The 15,783-nt window shown below is 44.2% G+C and overlaps 2 protein-coding genes across 5 annotated transcripts; one reads left to right on the forward strand and one right to left on the reverse strand.

Moving 5' to 3' along the window:
- Positions 1–1,061: 1,061 nt before the first annotated feature.
- On the forward strand, positions 1,062–7,998 carry LOC105558501 (glutamate receptor ionotropic, kainate 2). Of its 3 annotated transcripts, XM_012006203.1 has the most exons (6): positions 1,062–1,623; positions 2,029–2,387; positions 3,434–4,231; positions 5,243–6,081; positions 6,166–6,501; positions 6,582–7,998. In XM_012006203.1, exons 1-6 carry the CDS (start codon positions 1,506–1,508, stop codon positions 6,928–6,930), a joined length of 2,799 nt encoding a protein of 932 aa, XP_011861593.1. In that variant the 5' UTR covers positions 1,062–1,505; the 3' UTR covers positions 6,931–7,998. The 3 variants fall into 3 exon arrangements, with proteins under 3 accessions (XP_011861593.1, XP_011861594.1, XP_011861595.1); XM_012006204.1 differs by lacking the exons at positions 1,062–1,623; positions 2,029–2,387 and adding an exon at positions 2,796–3,063; XM_012006205.1 differs by lacking the exons at positions 1,062–1,623; positions 2,029–2,387 and adding an exon at positions 2,796–3,017.
- Positions 7,299–14,957, reverse strand: LOC105558500. Of its 2 annotated transcripts, XM_012006201.1 has the most exons (7): positions 14,785–14,957; positions 13,459–13,761; positions 12,965–13,352; positions 12,534–12,839; positions 10,768–11,155; positions 10,005–10,647; positions 7,299–8,451 (listed from the first exon to the last, which is right to left on the reverse strand). In XM_012006201.1, the coding sequence occupies exons 3-7, from the start codon at positions 13,277–13,279 to the stop codon at positions 8,391–8,393; spliced, it is 1,713 nt and encodes a 570-aa protein (XP_011861591.1). In that variant the 5' UTR covers positions 13,280–13,352; positions 13,459–13,761; positions 14,785–14,957; the 3' UTR covers positions 7,299–8,390. The 2 variants fall into 2 exon arrangements, with proteins under 2 accessions (XP_011861591.1, XP_011861592.1); XM_012006202.1 differs by lacking the exon at positions 13,459–13,761.
- Positions 14,958–15,783: the final 826 nt, after the last annotated feature.

A 15,783-nucleotide genomic window follows, 5' to 3' on the forward strand; every position in this document is an offset into this window, starting at 1 on the left:
AAAATGAATATTTGAGCGGGATGCACTCTAACGGATTATAAATCACCGTCACGGGTGAGATTCATTCCGATGGCAGTTATATTAACGGAAATGAAGTACGATGTCGCGCAACACTCGAGCCCCGTCGATTCCGTCGACAAATAAAAATTGTTATCCCGTGCCCCTTTGGCGATCCCTTTTCCGCCTTGAAATCCCCACGCGGATGTATAAGACGTGTGAAATCGTCAATTGAATGCGCGCCAGTCGCACCTAATTCTTTTGCGCTTTTATTTTCCGTCACATATTTCTTCCGAGATTTACGAAAATCGCCTCGCGTCTTACTTTCCATGGCCTCCCGACTACGTCGTTGCGACGTAAAGAAATATTGTACAAGGGAACGTGCACGTTGCAAGGAGTAAATATTCCTCCGCCCTTATCGGAATGCAGTTACCCGGCTGAACGGAGCCCTTCGCGCGGGCTAAATCGATTTCAGAAAAATACCAAATAAATGAAATGGAAGTGATTGATTGCGCAAAATCCGGTAGCCAGCGCGTAAATGCAAATCCTCGGCGCGTACGCGCCTCCTCCCGCGCGCGGGCGGTCACTCTTTCGACGTGTGCAAATCGCTCTCGGGCGCTTTGACTCGGACAAACTCAATTTCCCGGTCCGGTTCCAACGCGCCAGTCCCATCGTTGCCCCCGCAAGTGAGCATTCCCGGGCGAAATAATTTATGTGCCGCCCCGTTTTATCGGCGACGATGAGACGAGCCGGGGCCGATAAGGGCGAGGTGGAAACAACGCGCGGCGATTCGCGCGGAATTGCCTTAGGGGAGTCACGTGTCGCTCGCGTGTCCGCGAGGGTAGCGGCGGTGTACACGTGAACGCCCGCCGGTACACCCATCAAATTTTCGCTGAAGGAGGAGATGACAGGCGTGCTGGTCACACACGTGCTGACTACGATTGATTAGGGTCATCCCCGCGGCAACCGATGGGCAAACACAAATAAACCGGAGGACACCCTGGAGCGAGGCTGGCCGCGAGCCGAGCTGTCAGTAGACAGCTGGCCGCTTTCTATACGCGCAATATCCTGCTTTGAATTTGCAGGCGTGTATGGCGGATCCGAAAAGAATCGCCCCGGGAGGAAGTTCGCCGACGGTGCCATAACGGCGACGGCCACCGTCGAGGCTTCCACCCTCGTGTCGTAACTGGACCGCGAAGGCCGTGCCTCCAGCCCGGCGTCCCAGTTCCACACACGACGCTCGCCCCGAGACCATATTAACGGTATTAAGCTCAATATAGACGCAGTTGCGGCTAATCGCGCGGGGGAATACCGCCGAGTTTTCCCTTAAAGCGGCCAACTTTCGCGTCGGAAACTGAATGCACTCTCGATGCTACTCGCGAGGACGAGCGAGAGAGCGCCGATAAGTGATATCGCGTTCAGACTGAGCTGATCACTCTTGCCATCTCCTCCGGGTCTCCCGATCGAGGCTCTCGGTTCTTCGGAGGACGCCCGACTCGCTCGCGATCATGGTACCCGGCCGTCTTGTCGCCGAGATTTGTACGCTGTGCGTCCTAACGGCGACTTTTACGGCCCACGGGGCGGAAGACAAACAGGGACCGGCCCGATCGAGGCCGGTGAATCTTTGTAAGTTTCATTTACGGAAGTTTAATTGACTAAATCTTGCGTGGCGCGCGAAAACCGTGTTACGCGAATCGATACGCAACGACGTATTGTATACCGGCTGCTATCTCTGTCCGTTGAAAGAGAAAACCAATCCGCATTCTACGCGCATACGAAAGAAAAGATTCCATTTGCCAAGGCGACGACCGCGGCCTTTTTAGGCCACGTCCATTAAGCTTTTCAAGCGATCCGATGCGCGATAACTGCAGCTTTTGTCTTTCAGCGCACGGTTGTAGTTTCTCATTAACGAGCTATTTAAGGCAGTAGAGCGCCCTAAGGTGTTACGTCTTAAGATTAATCGTCTGACTCGGCTTTGCCTTCTCTTTTTTCTTGCATGCCACGTCGGCGCGATGCTTTTTCCCCAATTAGTTATAATTAATGGTGCGAAGAACGAAGCGGGGAACGCGAGCGTGACCAGCGCTTTGAAGGCTCTGGGGGAGAAGTATCCGGGTCACCTGGGCAATGTGTGGTCCGTACAGATCAACGAGAGCGATTCCAGCGAGAGCCTCGAGATTATATGCAACACCTGGAGCTCGGCTATCAGCAAAGGCGGCGCGACCGTCCCGGATCTGATCCTGGACCTGACGATGGCCAACCGGGGCGCCGAAGCTTCGAGCTCGTTCACGGCGGCCATGGGGGTCCCGACCTTGTCCGCCCAGTTCGGCCAGGAGGGCGATATTCGCTACTGGAGGGACCTAAACCTCGATCAAAACAACTATTTGATCCAGGTACCACGTCCAATCGTGCGTGGAAAGTCCAGCTACTCTGGGAAAAGAAAAGACACCCATTTTGGGGCCCCCACAATTAACAATCGAATTATTGGAATTGTTCGTAACTCTACTCTGGGAAAAATTTTGACCATTTTTTTCGTAGTTAAGCAACTTAAGTGTTGGCTTACAACCTTGCTTTAAGTAAGCTGTAAAGCCTTAAGCCGTAAGAAATTAACCAATCACAGGTGAGAGTGAGGGAAATAAATGTCTGTGATTAATTTCTTACGGCTTAAGACTTACAGCTTACTTAAAGCAAGATTGTGGACCAGGGGTAACATTTCGGTTAGTGCCTCCTAAGTGAAAATTATCTTTGCGTTACCGCATATCGACAGAACTAATTGAGAGAATTGATTGGCGTTACTTTAAAATCTTGCTAATACCCAGATAACAATTCTTGCGCGCAAATTTTGCTTGTCTTACGCATGCAAATTTGTATGCGATTTGCCCGAGTTTTGTCCGTAAGATATGTTCAGTCTGTGCTTTTGCACGCAAGCGGCTAGCTCGTGTATTAACGTATAATTTTGCGCGCAAATATCTATCGACTCGCGTACAAAAATGGCTCAACAACGCAAGCAAAATTCTATCCAAGTGCGTCGTCGTAATGCCAGATGTTTGCGCGCAAAATGTTTTCTGGGTAGCTAATTGTGATTTTTCGTTGCGCGGGGTAAAATTCGTACAAGATTGGAGTTACGAACAATCCAAATAATTCGATTACTAATTGTGGGCCTCAAAATGGGTTGCTGCCTTTTTTCCCAGAGTAGCGAATGCGCGCGATACACATATATGCGTGATGCAACTTGAAATATATCCGACCTGTGCTCTGATTGTGCAGCTTCATATATTTTGCTCCGCATAGGTCAGAATTACGTTAAAAACGCACTCATCTGCCGAGCTTTCGCAGGGTCGTATCTCGATTTTACGCACTTTTCGGTCTTTGTGCTTAAACGGCTGTTCGATTCTTCAGAAATCTCTGCAGTTTTCCGTGGTTGAATATTTCGTTCCAGGTAATGACACCGAGTGACCTCGTGCCCGAGGCGATCCGTCAATTGGCGATCCAAATGAACATCACCAACGCCGGCATCCTCTACGACAAGAACTTCGTCCTGAACCACAAGTACAAGAGTCTGCTGCTGAACGTGCCAACCAGACACGTCATCAACGGAATACAGAATACGATCGACAACGTGAAGGACCAGTTGGCAAAGTTGCGGGACTTGGACGTGGTAAACTATTTCCTACTCGGCGATGGAGATTCCGTCAGCCTGCTGTTAGACGCAGGGCAATCGTTGAGCTTCACCGGGCGCAAGTACGGCTGGTTCATTCTGACCCTGGATGAAGAATCGTGGCCGAACTGCGCGTGCGAGGGCATCAGCGTTTTATTCCTAAAGCCGGAACCGCCGACGACGAGCGACGAGAAGAGTCAAGCGGAATCTGTTATAAAGGCGACGCTCCAGAAGCCACTTATCACATCCGCCTTTTATTACGATCTGACCCTGTTGGGCGTCAGGGCGATGAAGTCGGCCTTGGACAGCGGCGACTGGCCCTTGGAACCCCGTCACATCGACTGCGACAGGTACGACGAGACGAACACGCCGACGAGAGGCCTGGATTTCCTGGCTAAACTGATGGCAGCCTCGAAAAATATGACGCCGACGTACGCCGGTATTAGCTGGGGCAAAAAAAACGGGGAGCACCACGCGGACTTTAAGATGTCCGTGTATCTGGTGAACATCGAGCGGGAAAAGACTACGTTGAAGGAGGAGAGCGGAACATGGCAGGCGGGCATCGAGGTGCCCTTGCAGGTAGGTCCGAGTGTTTGAAACGAGTCGTCATGTGTCACGTGAAAAGCGCCGAAGGACGACGCGTTAATATCGACTGCCTATAAATCATTCGTAATCCAATGGGTGCAATCGATTGCCACGAAGATGAGAGGATCCGCACGACGCGTGTATCGCGAGCAATTTTTCTTTCGAATTACGATCATTTCAGTGCTACGGCCTCTTCGATTTTCCTTCCAATCCTCGAGTGCCATATATCCGAGGATTATTGATCACGCTTGACCGTCGTGCCTGACCGAGCGACGTTTATGCGATCGATGTGGCTCGTATATTTTTTTCTCGTTCATATCGTACCACCCTTATTCCAAGGGTAGATTCGGAAATAATTTGTAAAAGCAAGAAATCGACTGTCGCGTGGCGCATTAGGATTGCGTCAAAATCGCCGCTGGTCGAGTTTATTCGAGCTCTTCTTGAATATTTTGCTCGCGCGAGGGGCATGCTTAAGCTGGATTGCGCTCGCGTGATAACGAACACTGGTGAGTAAAGGGCGCTGAAACTCGAGCTCACATTTAAGCCGATTTTGCATTAAACCGACTTCCCGCAAGGAGCATTAACAAACGTATATATAAATATGATAATACGAGATATTCATTAAAAGAGATTGTGTCGAAAAAGGAGAAATTTCTTCAACGCGCAAGCTCTTTTTACATTGACATATCTCGTCGCCGTATCTACCGCGCTGCCGTTCCCTAATGACGCTCGCTTATCTGTCCCGGAAAAAGTTCAAGGCAAGACCGTATGGTCACATGTATACTTTTATTTACTCGCGCATTGTAACGCGCCACGAAAGCGTCACGAAAGCCCGCCCTTTTTGCGTATTTAGTTTCATGCCTCGCACCACCTTCCGCACACTCTCCGGAGTCTCGGAGGTAGTTCCGATACGACAGTCGTCATTTCTGTCGCGTATTCGCCTCACTTGATTCGAGATTTTCCATCCGATTCTTCGCCTACCAAGAGAATTTGCATTCTGCGTAGGTCACCAACGAGAAGATCATGAACAACACCGCGATGACGAGTTACAGGGTGGTCGCCGTGCAGCAACCGCCCTTCATGATGTACAATAATAAAACCGGTCAGTGGTACGGTTTCTGCATCGATCTGCTGGACGCGATTCGCGAGACTGTGCCGTTCGAGTACGAAATACGCGAGGTGGAGGACCACGAGTACGGCTCGTTGAACGAGAACGGCAGCTGGAACGGAATGATGAGGGAGCTGATAGACAAACGCGCCGACATCGCCCTGAGCTCGCTCTGGGTCATGGCGGAGCGAGAGAAAGTCGTGGACTTCACGGTACCCTATTACGACCTGGTCGGCCTGACGATCATGATGCAGAAGACGAAGACGTCGACGTCGCTCTTTAAGTTTCTCACGGTGCTGGAGAACGAGGTCTGGCTCTGCATCTTGGCGGCGTACTTCTTCACCAGCTTCCTCATGTGGCTGTTTGACCGTTGGTCGCCGTACAGCTACCAGAACAATCGCGACAAGTACAAGGACGACGATGAGAAGAGGGAGTTCAATCTCAGGGAGTGCTTCTGGTTCTGCATGACCTCCTTGACCCCCCAGGGCGGAGGCGAGGCGCCGAAAAACTTGTCCGGGAGATTGGTGGCGGCTACGTGGTGGCTCTTCGGGTTCATCATCATCGCGTCTTACACAGCTAATTTGGCTGCTTTCCTCACGGTGTCCAGGCTGGAGATACCTATTGAGACCTTGGAGGATCTGAGCAAGCAGTACAAAATACAATACGCGCCTATCGCCAACTCACCGGCGTACGTCTACTTCCAGAGAATGGCGGACATCGAGACGCGCTTTTACGAGTAAGATCTTTACGCGTATTCTTTTTAACATACTTTCAAATTACTATTTTTCGAGCCTTTTAAACACATTTCAAACTACCATAGAATTTGGAAAGATATGAGTCTGAACGACAGCCTGTCGGACATAGAAAGGGCGAAGCTAGCCGTCTGGGATTATCCTGTTAGCGACAAGTATACAAAAATGTTTCAAGCCATGAAAGAAGCTGGCTTTCCCGCCGACATGGACGAAGCGTTAAAGCGAATTCGACGGAAGGATCAGTACGCGAATAATGAATTCGCTTTCATCGGAGACGCTTCAACTGTCAAGTACCATGTTATGATAAATTGCGATCTGACTCAAGTCGGAGAGGAATTTTCGAGGAAACCGTACGCTATCGCCGTCCAACAAGGGTCAGCGCTGAAGGATCAATTTAACAACGCGTACGTAGGAAGACATTCATCTTTTCTCGTAAAAACCAAATTTCTCTCTCCTTAAATCTTCCTTTTTTTTTGGGTCACAGGATTCTCATACTGTTGAACAAGAGAAGATTGGAGAAATTGAAGGACAAGTGGTGGAAGCATAATCCCGTGCGAAAGAATTGCGATCTAGAAAACGATCAGAGCGATGGTATCAGTATTCACAATATCGGCGGTGTATTCCTCGTAATTTTTGTGGGCATCATCTTCGCTTGCTTCACGTTAGCCTTCGAGTATTGGTATTATCGGCACCGTGCGAGAGTCAGCGAGCTACATCAGACTACGCCTCCGAAAACGAAACTGGCGAAGGCAATCAAGTCGATACGGTTTGACTTGCATCCTGCCCCTACACATGGGTTTCAAACAATCTCGCAATTTCGATCGAGATTTTAAGTCGAAACATTCCGGGAGGATTCATTTATGGATATAGTGAATGAGTATGAAGCTGTCGCACAAAGGGATAAAAGCGTTTTTAGACGACGAGTGTCAATTTTGTATATTAATGAGATATTAGATAAAATTCATGAAGATTCATGAATTTTTATATCGGTGTGACGCACGGTAAAGCGATTGTCATAAAATACAGTACCATTTTCATAGGATTCATTTGCATGTTTTTAGCATACATATATTCTGCGATAAACGTTTGTGGTTTTAGATAACTTTAAAGGAAGGTGTAATTGCGGAATTCTTGTACACAGGGAGAGAGACAGAGATAAATAAATGCGTAGAAGTGTGGAGGATTTAAAACCGACGTATAATTCTTTTTCTTTGCAATGCCTTTATTTACCCTTTCCGTACATTATTTCGCGGAAAGACAAAGAGCGCCTTTTTTTCTTTTTACAATGCATATGTTTCCTTTCACATTATTTCCTAAAGACAGAGTGGTTTATAAGTGACACATTCCTTCGACGCATTAACATCACTCAACATCCGTTTCAAAGGCATCTGCATGCTAGAGTAACATTTTTTGTATTTTTTTTCGCATACCTATCGCAGGTAAGCACGTGTTTTCAAATGACACGCGTTCTTTTACACGTATGTTCTCAGTTATTCGATTTCCTTAGGGTGAGCACAGGGAAAGCAATGGATACAAGGAAATTTGGAAGGTGGGAGAAGGACAGGATTGGAGAGGGGATTAATCTTCTAGGGAGTTAAATCATAATTATAGGGGAATACGATTACGATAATCCATTAATAATTACGAAAACAACAAGAAAATAGAACAGCTCTTTAATTAAATACCCGATTTGCAATCGTGCGGCGTTCAACGTAAGTACTCAACTGGTCCTTTCAAATTTTTTTCTAATTAATAACTTTCGTCCTTTTTCTTTTCAATTATCAATATCAGATAAGTCTACCTATCTGTACTTTCAGCCTGCACGTCGGGTGAGAAACAAAATTGCTTGTTACAATTTTCTACAAAAATCAGCGTACTAAGCGCTCTCCTCCAAAAAAAAATCACAAAGTAATCAACAACCTACAACTGAAAATGCGCGGGCTACATCTTCAACGGTCTCGCAATGTGAAACGCTGTGTGTAACATATACGCTCCTTTTTTTTCTTATTTTATTTGTTCTCTCTTTTTCTCTCTCTCATCAAAAGGTTAATATTAATTATCTAAATGAATAGTTAATACTCTCTCGCTTTGTTTCGATTGCATGTTGCTTATTACGAGTGACGATGGGGTTTACTCGTGCCTTCTTGGATACATGCATAACAAATTCCACATGCCAAGAGGACCCCCATTCACAATCCTATCAATCGCTTTTTTATCTTGCGAAAAAAAAGTATAGCTAAACCTCAAATCTCCAGTCATATAGTATTACTTAAAGCAGCTTACATTATCCGGTTCACAAGGTCAACGGACGTAAAGTCGTCAGTGGCTGGCATCCGAAGCTGCTACTGTGCCTTCTATCGGAAAAAAGACATCATGTATATAATCTGGTACAATAGTAATGTGACAAAATTAAATTGTACCCGTAAAACTTTTTATCCGGATACGCTATCAGTATATTTCAGAATTGCAAGTAAGCTCGGGAGGTATTGTTAGATATTATAGGTATTATTGCAGCAAGATCACTCCTGTAACATATCACTCGTTTTTAGCCTTTTTAGCACCGAATCCCATCCTAACGAAAAATTGATCTCCAATTTTCTTCTGGAGAGTCAAACTCATTACTTTTCAATAAAAATGGAATTGTTACATATAGGGATGTGCCGGATAGTGAAATTGCCGGATACCGGATATCCGGTAATAACGTGAAACCGGATATCCGGCCGGATATTAGTCATTAATTTAAAAAACAATATTATAGTACATATCCCAAGGAGAAATGAAAATCAAGATAATGTCAATTTGATGTCATATTGACAAAACTTACGTCATATTTTTGTCAATATGACATCAAACTGACGTCATCTTGACTTTTCGTACATAAGTTGTAATTATTGTTGGAGGTTTGAAGTGTCGAATGTTGCTGCTGCGGAGCCCCATCTCTTGAACATAGTATTCAATTCAGACAAACTTATACATGAAATTACGCCCTTGATCAGAGCCCTTATTAAAACAATTTTACTTTTTACTTATTAATGAAATGAAATCTCCATAAAATTAAGTAAAAATTTAAATTAATAAATAGTCACGATTAGTATTGAAAAAAGGAATAATTATTAATTTAAAGTAGAATGTTCCATATGATTAAGTTAAAGTAGAATGTTCCATATGATTGGGAAAAATATTACTGCAGCCAAGACGATCCTGGCTGAGACAATATTTTTCGCAACAAGTTCTTTTAATTAAAAATTATAGACAGTTGTGTCGAATAGCGTTCTAAAAATTATAAATTTAGTTAACAGAATTTGCATCATTGATGAAGTATTGTTGAAAATAAACCTTTGCAAAAAAGATCGTACATACATTAGAGAACTAATTTAATAAAAAATGATCAATTTATTTGTTCCTAGAGGATTCGAATCTCCTATATCAAAGATGCAAACTATCAAATTTTTAATATAAAAACTTACAATTAGTCGGATATTTTGGGTACTAGTGAAATCCGGCTATCCGGCCGGATAATAATAAAAGAGCCGGATAGGTCGGATACCGGATATCCGGCACATCCCTAGTTACATATATATACATATATATAGAATATTTGAACTTGTTTTTATTCAAGTGTTTTCACCACGTAGAACAAATCTCACATACATCAATATTTATCTTTGGCAGATATAAGCCATAAATATCAACCTTTCTCTTTTATTATCCAATTCTGGATAATACTACAAATTTCGTCTTTTAACCTGCCAATTCTGATTTCTCACCCATTTAATAGTAAGAAAAAACCTGGTTAGTCCAAAGTCGCTTTTCTCTTATTAGTGTTCGTAATTAACGACACAACGTTACACGTCCTATGCAATTGATATGCTTGCAATTCATGGCGTGTCTTAACGATGTTGATTACCTTTTTCTATCATTGTGCAGAGGTACGCTCGATTGTACCCAGCCAAGTTGTTGTTCCAAAGCAAAAGAATCTTTTTCGATATTTTCTTGCTCTTGTAAAGCGGCATCTTCAGCTCCGACATGAGAATAGCGAAAATGATCTTGTTCGGAAAGAATGCGGCGTTTGACCGGAGATCGTACGGGCTCAGTTTGGACACTCTTGTCGCACTGACGTACCCGAAACTTCAGCGTTAAATTCGTTGACGTGGACAATGCCTTGGCGTCATTCTCCCGGTACTCCATATAAGGGCTTTCTCCGCCAGGAAGGTACAGCAAGTTTCCTGACTCAGATCTACGATAAGCAACGCGTTCTACCGTATTGTTCACATGAAACGTCGTTCCATCTGCCCAGTGACCATCGTCCTTTATCGGACGAAAGTGAGTACGTGCGGAAGTCAATAGATCCTCGTCTGGTTCTGGAAGGCTGTTTACCTTCAGACTCGAACGAGATTCCTTACGAACTCCATGCGGAGTGTTGGATGCTACCGAAAAGAAGCAGTCATCTGTTTGAGGATTGTGACTATACATGCTTGTAGAGTTACTGTCAATTCCGCTCCAGTTCCAGGGTTCATCCATAAACGAATCCAACCAATTCACATTATATTCTGCAATATTTGAAATATTCTCGTTAATAAAAATAGTTAAAATCTCTATGAGACTTCTCAACTATTATTTTCATATAAATTTTATATTATAGCATATTGTGTCACGCATTGATATCTGACCTGTTTTATTTTTATTGCTACATTCATCCGCATTATCTTCAATGCTGATAAGATCAATATCCCATGGAATAAGCGGTGATTCGTCAACAATTGATTCTTGGTTTGATGTGTCAGTAGCGTAGCCATTATCTGAAGTGGGTAAGAAGATTGTCCTGGTAGTGTACGTGGGCCAAAGAGGTTCAGAAGGAATGGAAAGTGACGGAGCTGCCCATATCGAAGCTGTGTCACGTGTATTGCCCGGTACTGTGTTCCAAAGTGCCTCTAAACTCTCAAACTTTGCCTTTAATTGCGCTAATCTTAACTGATCGAGTTCCTTTTCCCTTTCCCGCTCCATTAGCTTAGCAAATCCAAAGCTTTCCTTATCTTCTGATCCTTGTGATTCGATGTTCTAGAAAAGAAAGAAAACGAATACGACCTATTATATCGGTAACAATTTTTTTTAATAAAGGATGAGCGAGGACCCAGTCAGAAATAACTTGTCGATCGACGTCGACACGATGTCGTATCGACATCGAAACCGTCATATTGACGTCGATTCGACATCGTTTCGACGTCGACCGACAAGTCATTTCTCGCTGGGGAGTTTCAGTACCTCTTTTGTCATTTTAATATTAATGTACTTGCAGTATACTTTTTATACCAGTTTCGCACAGCAACTCTTTCCGCGTTATGTGCAGATTCATTTACAGTGCTGCCATTTTAAAATCTTTGCAAGAACAAAGGTCCCTCAACACGTCTATGCTCAACACCCACCATTATTCAAATTCGAAATGGCAGATCCAATATGGCGGAGAAATTTCCAAACTAAGGGCCGTGGCACATGAATGGCCTTGAGCAATAAGACGTAAGCAGTAAACGAATTGATCAATGGCAGCCACTGCCATAATTCTCAACCATGATTGATCAATTCGTTTGCTGCGTTGTGTGCCACGGCCCTAAAGGCTAATCTACGTGTCTTTTGCGTCTAGAAACATTTTATTTCGTAGCAAATACGTTTAAAAAATTTGGGCAAGTTGATAAATTGTACATTATACATTGTACAATCGTAAATTGCCGACAAGTTTGTTAAGCGTTTTGAATTTGTTTATATAAAATAGAATGTTTCTAGATGCAGAAAGCACATTGTAGATTAGGCTTAACCGGATTCGCTTCAAACTTGTCACTCGGGAGTTTATATTATTTCGATATTATTCTGTTCCTACACTGGTGAACTAGTGCAATAAATTAGAGTACGACAAGCATTTTTTTTTCGTTCTAGCTTACCGCACTAGTTCACCAGTGCAGGAACAGAAAACAAACCTAATGGTTCTCGTTTAAAATTTTGTATTATTTTACATTGAATTCACAATCAGCAACTTCGAAAACCCTTAAACAGCAAATTTCAAGCGAATCCTGTCGACTTGGATCATTTTGTCCGCTATATTGGGTCCGCCTTGAAGCTATAGGTTATAGGACAATATTTTATGTAAACGAATTAAATTTCTAAAAATAATATTTCTTCAGCATATTTATTAATAACTAATTATTTAATTTTATTAAAGAAAAGCGTGAAAAATTTGATTTATTGAAAAAAGAAACTTGGATGATAGGTGCGTCACCAGAGTAACTCTATGCAACGAGGGGTTAAACATTATACTAGAGAAAGAGTTGCTTCACGTAACACGTACAAAAAATTAAACTTTAAGTGTATTAGTTTCAAAATAACATGGAGGTAACCTGAGCAAGTTCTCACCCACCTTATACATATATAAAAAAAGTATACTCACGACAGACATTTTAGTCTTTTTATTGCGAACGCTATTATTTTTATTGTGCAAATTAATTCCGTAGTTTTTGTTGTTGCTGTTGGCCAAATTTCTATCTTTCTGTGCAGTAGACTTCTTAATGGATTGCAAGGCGGGAAATGCTGCGTAATATCTAAGAGCCCTGTCACGAGGTGTGAGCGCTTCTAAATTTGTTTCGGGCTCATCGCAAGTTTTCATGGATTCTTCTTGTTCATCATACGAGCTCCCTCCTTCTAATTCTTTCAGTTTTACGCACAATTCATCAACTAGAGCATCTACCCCTAATTTCTATACAGAAAATATTTTTACACACAGTCACTATGTGACCTAGACAAAATTTGTGGGAAAGAATTAGGAATTTGATAGATATATATATTCCTAGTGGAGATTATATCTTAACGCGATGAACTCACGTCGGCAGCAGCACTTGTCAGACATTGCACAACAGCTTGTCGTTGTTCCCCGTCACCATGCGTTGGCAGCTTTGCTTTAGATCGGGCACGTATGCGACGTCCTGTGTCAATTTCCTCTTCTGGAGGACTTAGGGCCGAGTCGGGGCGGCGCAATAGGCTGAGGGCAAATCGCGAGTACGCAACTGGGTCAAGCCCCAATGCGTCCAGGCGCGTCTCGAGCCACTGGCGCAACTCCTCCTCGGCCCTCGAGCCGAAGACCTCACCTCCTCCAGGGGACGTCGCTATCCCGACCAAATGCAAGGCTGGATTCCTCATTCCCTCTTAATAGATCTCCTCCTAGACCCAGGAACTCTAACCAACTTCGCTATCTCCAGGGTAATCATCTCTCCTATAAAATGAAAACGATGCTTTCATTACAGTATCACGGTGTCGAAATAGGAAATTACTAAAACCGGAGCGTAAGTCACTTTGAAAATCTCAACGCTCAAACTCACCTATGTACAGTACAGTATTACAGTATCTTATTATTGTCGTTAAATGTTTCAATTTTATTGAAATCCACCACTACGTCGTTCGGACTAATCGACAGACTTATCGAACGGTTTGTCTGCAGTTCTTATTTGGAATTTTTCGCATTAAGTTACTTAACCCTCCGGAAATTTGTTAATATCGTTTCTTATAGTTTCAGTAATCTTGTTTAAAAATTCTTTAGTTTTTGGGTGGTGGATATATCATTGAAATGAGGCTGGCAGGTCTTAGTGAAGGATAACAAGTTTAGTCTCCTTCCCATTTTGACACTAAAAGTAACAAGTAAACGCAGTATAAATAATTATTTCGTAGAGAACGCACTTGCGAATAACGCTTATAGTATGCAACTGATCCAGGTAACGAGATTGCACTTTATTTTATAATTTTGCTCTAGCTATCGTCATAATTTTCACGAAAGTAATCTTGTCCACAACTCGACTACGCCTGTTATTGCTACGAACTGTGCTAGAAAGCAATAACAACAAAAGTAATTTGCAAATATCCACCTTACTTGTATACTTCACGTCATCAGCGTCACTTTAAGCTTTCGAGGTGTCATATGGACAATACACGTTATCTAGTTATACGTAACATTTTGTATCAACGTTTATTTGTATCTATTTAAAGAAATACAAGGGATGTCAAGGTGACCAGATGCACGTATATACATACACACACCCACCCACTCACACAGACACACACATACACACGGGCGCGCGAGCGCGCGCACACAGCCAACTTTAGCTGGACAAGTAACGTTCAGAACAACAAATTGCATGAGCGCACGCAAGAGACCCAGCGGAAGAAAAGCAGGAACCAGAAATGCATACGCACGCCCGAGATGATTTCCGCGATCGCCGTTAAAAGGACGCGTTATCTATGTATAGATACGTGCGTACGCAAAAGCATTCGACGCACGCCTCAGGTGTTATCGCGAAGGCGGAAAACGCGCGTTCTGGGCCGAGTGGGAGCGATTTTAGGGGAGAGAGAGAGAGAGAGAGAGAGACGCAACGCGACGCGGCCGCGTGTCCGCGCGCACGAGACGCTGGCAGCGGGACCCTGGCCCGGGTGGGGGGGGGGAGGTGCAACGCGAATAACCTTGCCGATTGCGCTATAGAGTTTCGCCTGAGTCATAGCTCTGCCCAGAACGAAAGCCCGTGCGTGACGACGTTACGAAACGCGAGCCGCCGTCGACGGGGACGCGAATCCGCGTCGCGACGCGCGGGCGTCCGTCATCGTGACGCCCGCGCGCCCCATCGGGACGACGAAGGAATCCAGAATCATCGACGTACCTGCATGCCTCGAGAGATGATTTTTCACCCCGGCCTCTTCTACACACCCCACTCAGTAAAAAACATGGCGAGCTACTAAACCGAAGAGGACTCCACACTCCATACTCTCGCACGCACACGACCCACACACGACCCACGCACGATCCAACACATACACTCCCCCTTTGCTCGTGCAGTTGTGGGCAGGGTTGCCAACTCGGGTTCGTCATTATCCCCCACTGGAAGGCTTCATAAATTCCACTAAAGACCACTAAGGCCGGTATTCATATACTCAGATCTTAAAGCCTATTACACAATGCCAGGCAACAGGCAATAGGAATTCGCTCATACTTGACGCCGACTGAACGTATTTTTAAATAATTCCTATATGCAATCGTTTGTATTTCGTATGTAGACGTTTGTAGTGCAATTAGAAAGGTTTGTGAGTCATTCGTTTGTTTGTAATTAATTAATTATTTTTTCACCATGTACTTAGCGCCAATTAATAAATTAGATAAAGTTTTTATATGGAATCGTTGGTATTTCGTATTTCCTACTGGATTGCTTACGAGAACCAATCAGGATGCAGAGTTTTCGATCAGGTGACGTAAGAATAGTCGACTATGATTGGTCAATTCTTATGTGTCTGAAGGAATTGACCAATCGCAGTCGATTATTCTTACGACTACGACTCTGCGACTCGCATTGTAGACCACGCATTAAGCCTCCGCTACAAGGATTCTCGGTTCTGTCTACAATGGTCGTAGTCGTAGTCGCTCGATAAGAATTGACTAATCGCAGTCGATTATTCTTACGACTACGACCATTGTAGACAGAACCGAGAATCATTGTAGCGGAGGCTTAATGCGTGGTCTTTTTTTTTCCGAGAGAGGGGAAAACGCCTTTACGCGTACCATCAGGGCCGGATCCTGGATGGTTATGCTGGACTCACCCGAGAAGCGGGAATACCTAGCTAAAAAACCCTCTCTTTGGACCATCCCCGCACTATAGACGAGCCGC

The sequence above is a fragment of the Vollenhovia emeryi genome, unplaced genomic scaffold (genome assembly GCF_000949405.1).
Source record: "Vollenhovia emeryi isolate VEMERY1.0 unplaced genomic scaffold, V.emery_V1.0 DF939338.1, whole genome shotgun sequence".
NCBI classification, from domain to species: Eukaryota; Metazoa; Arthropoda; class Insecta; order Hymenoptera; family Formicidae; genus Vollenhovia; species Vollenhovia emeryi.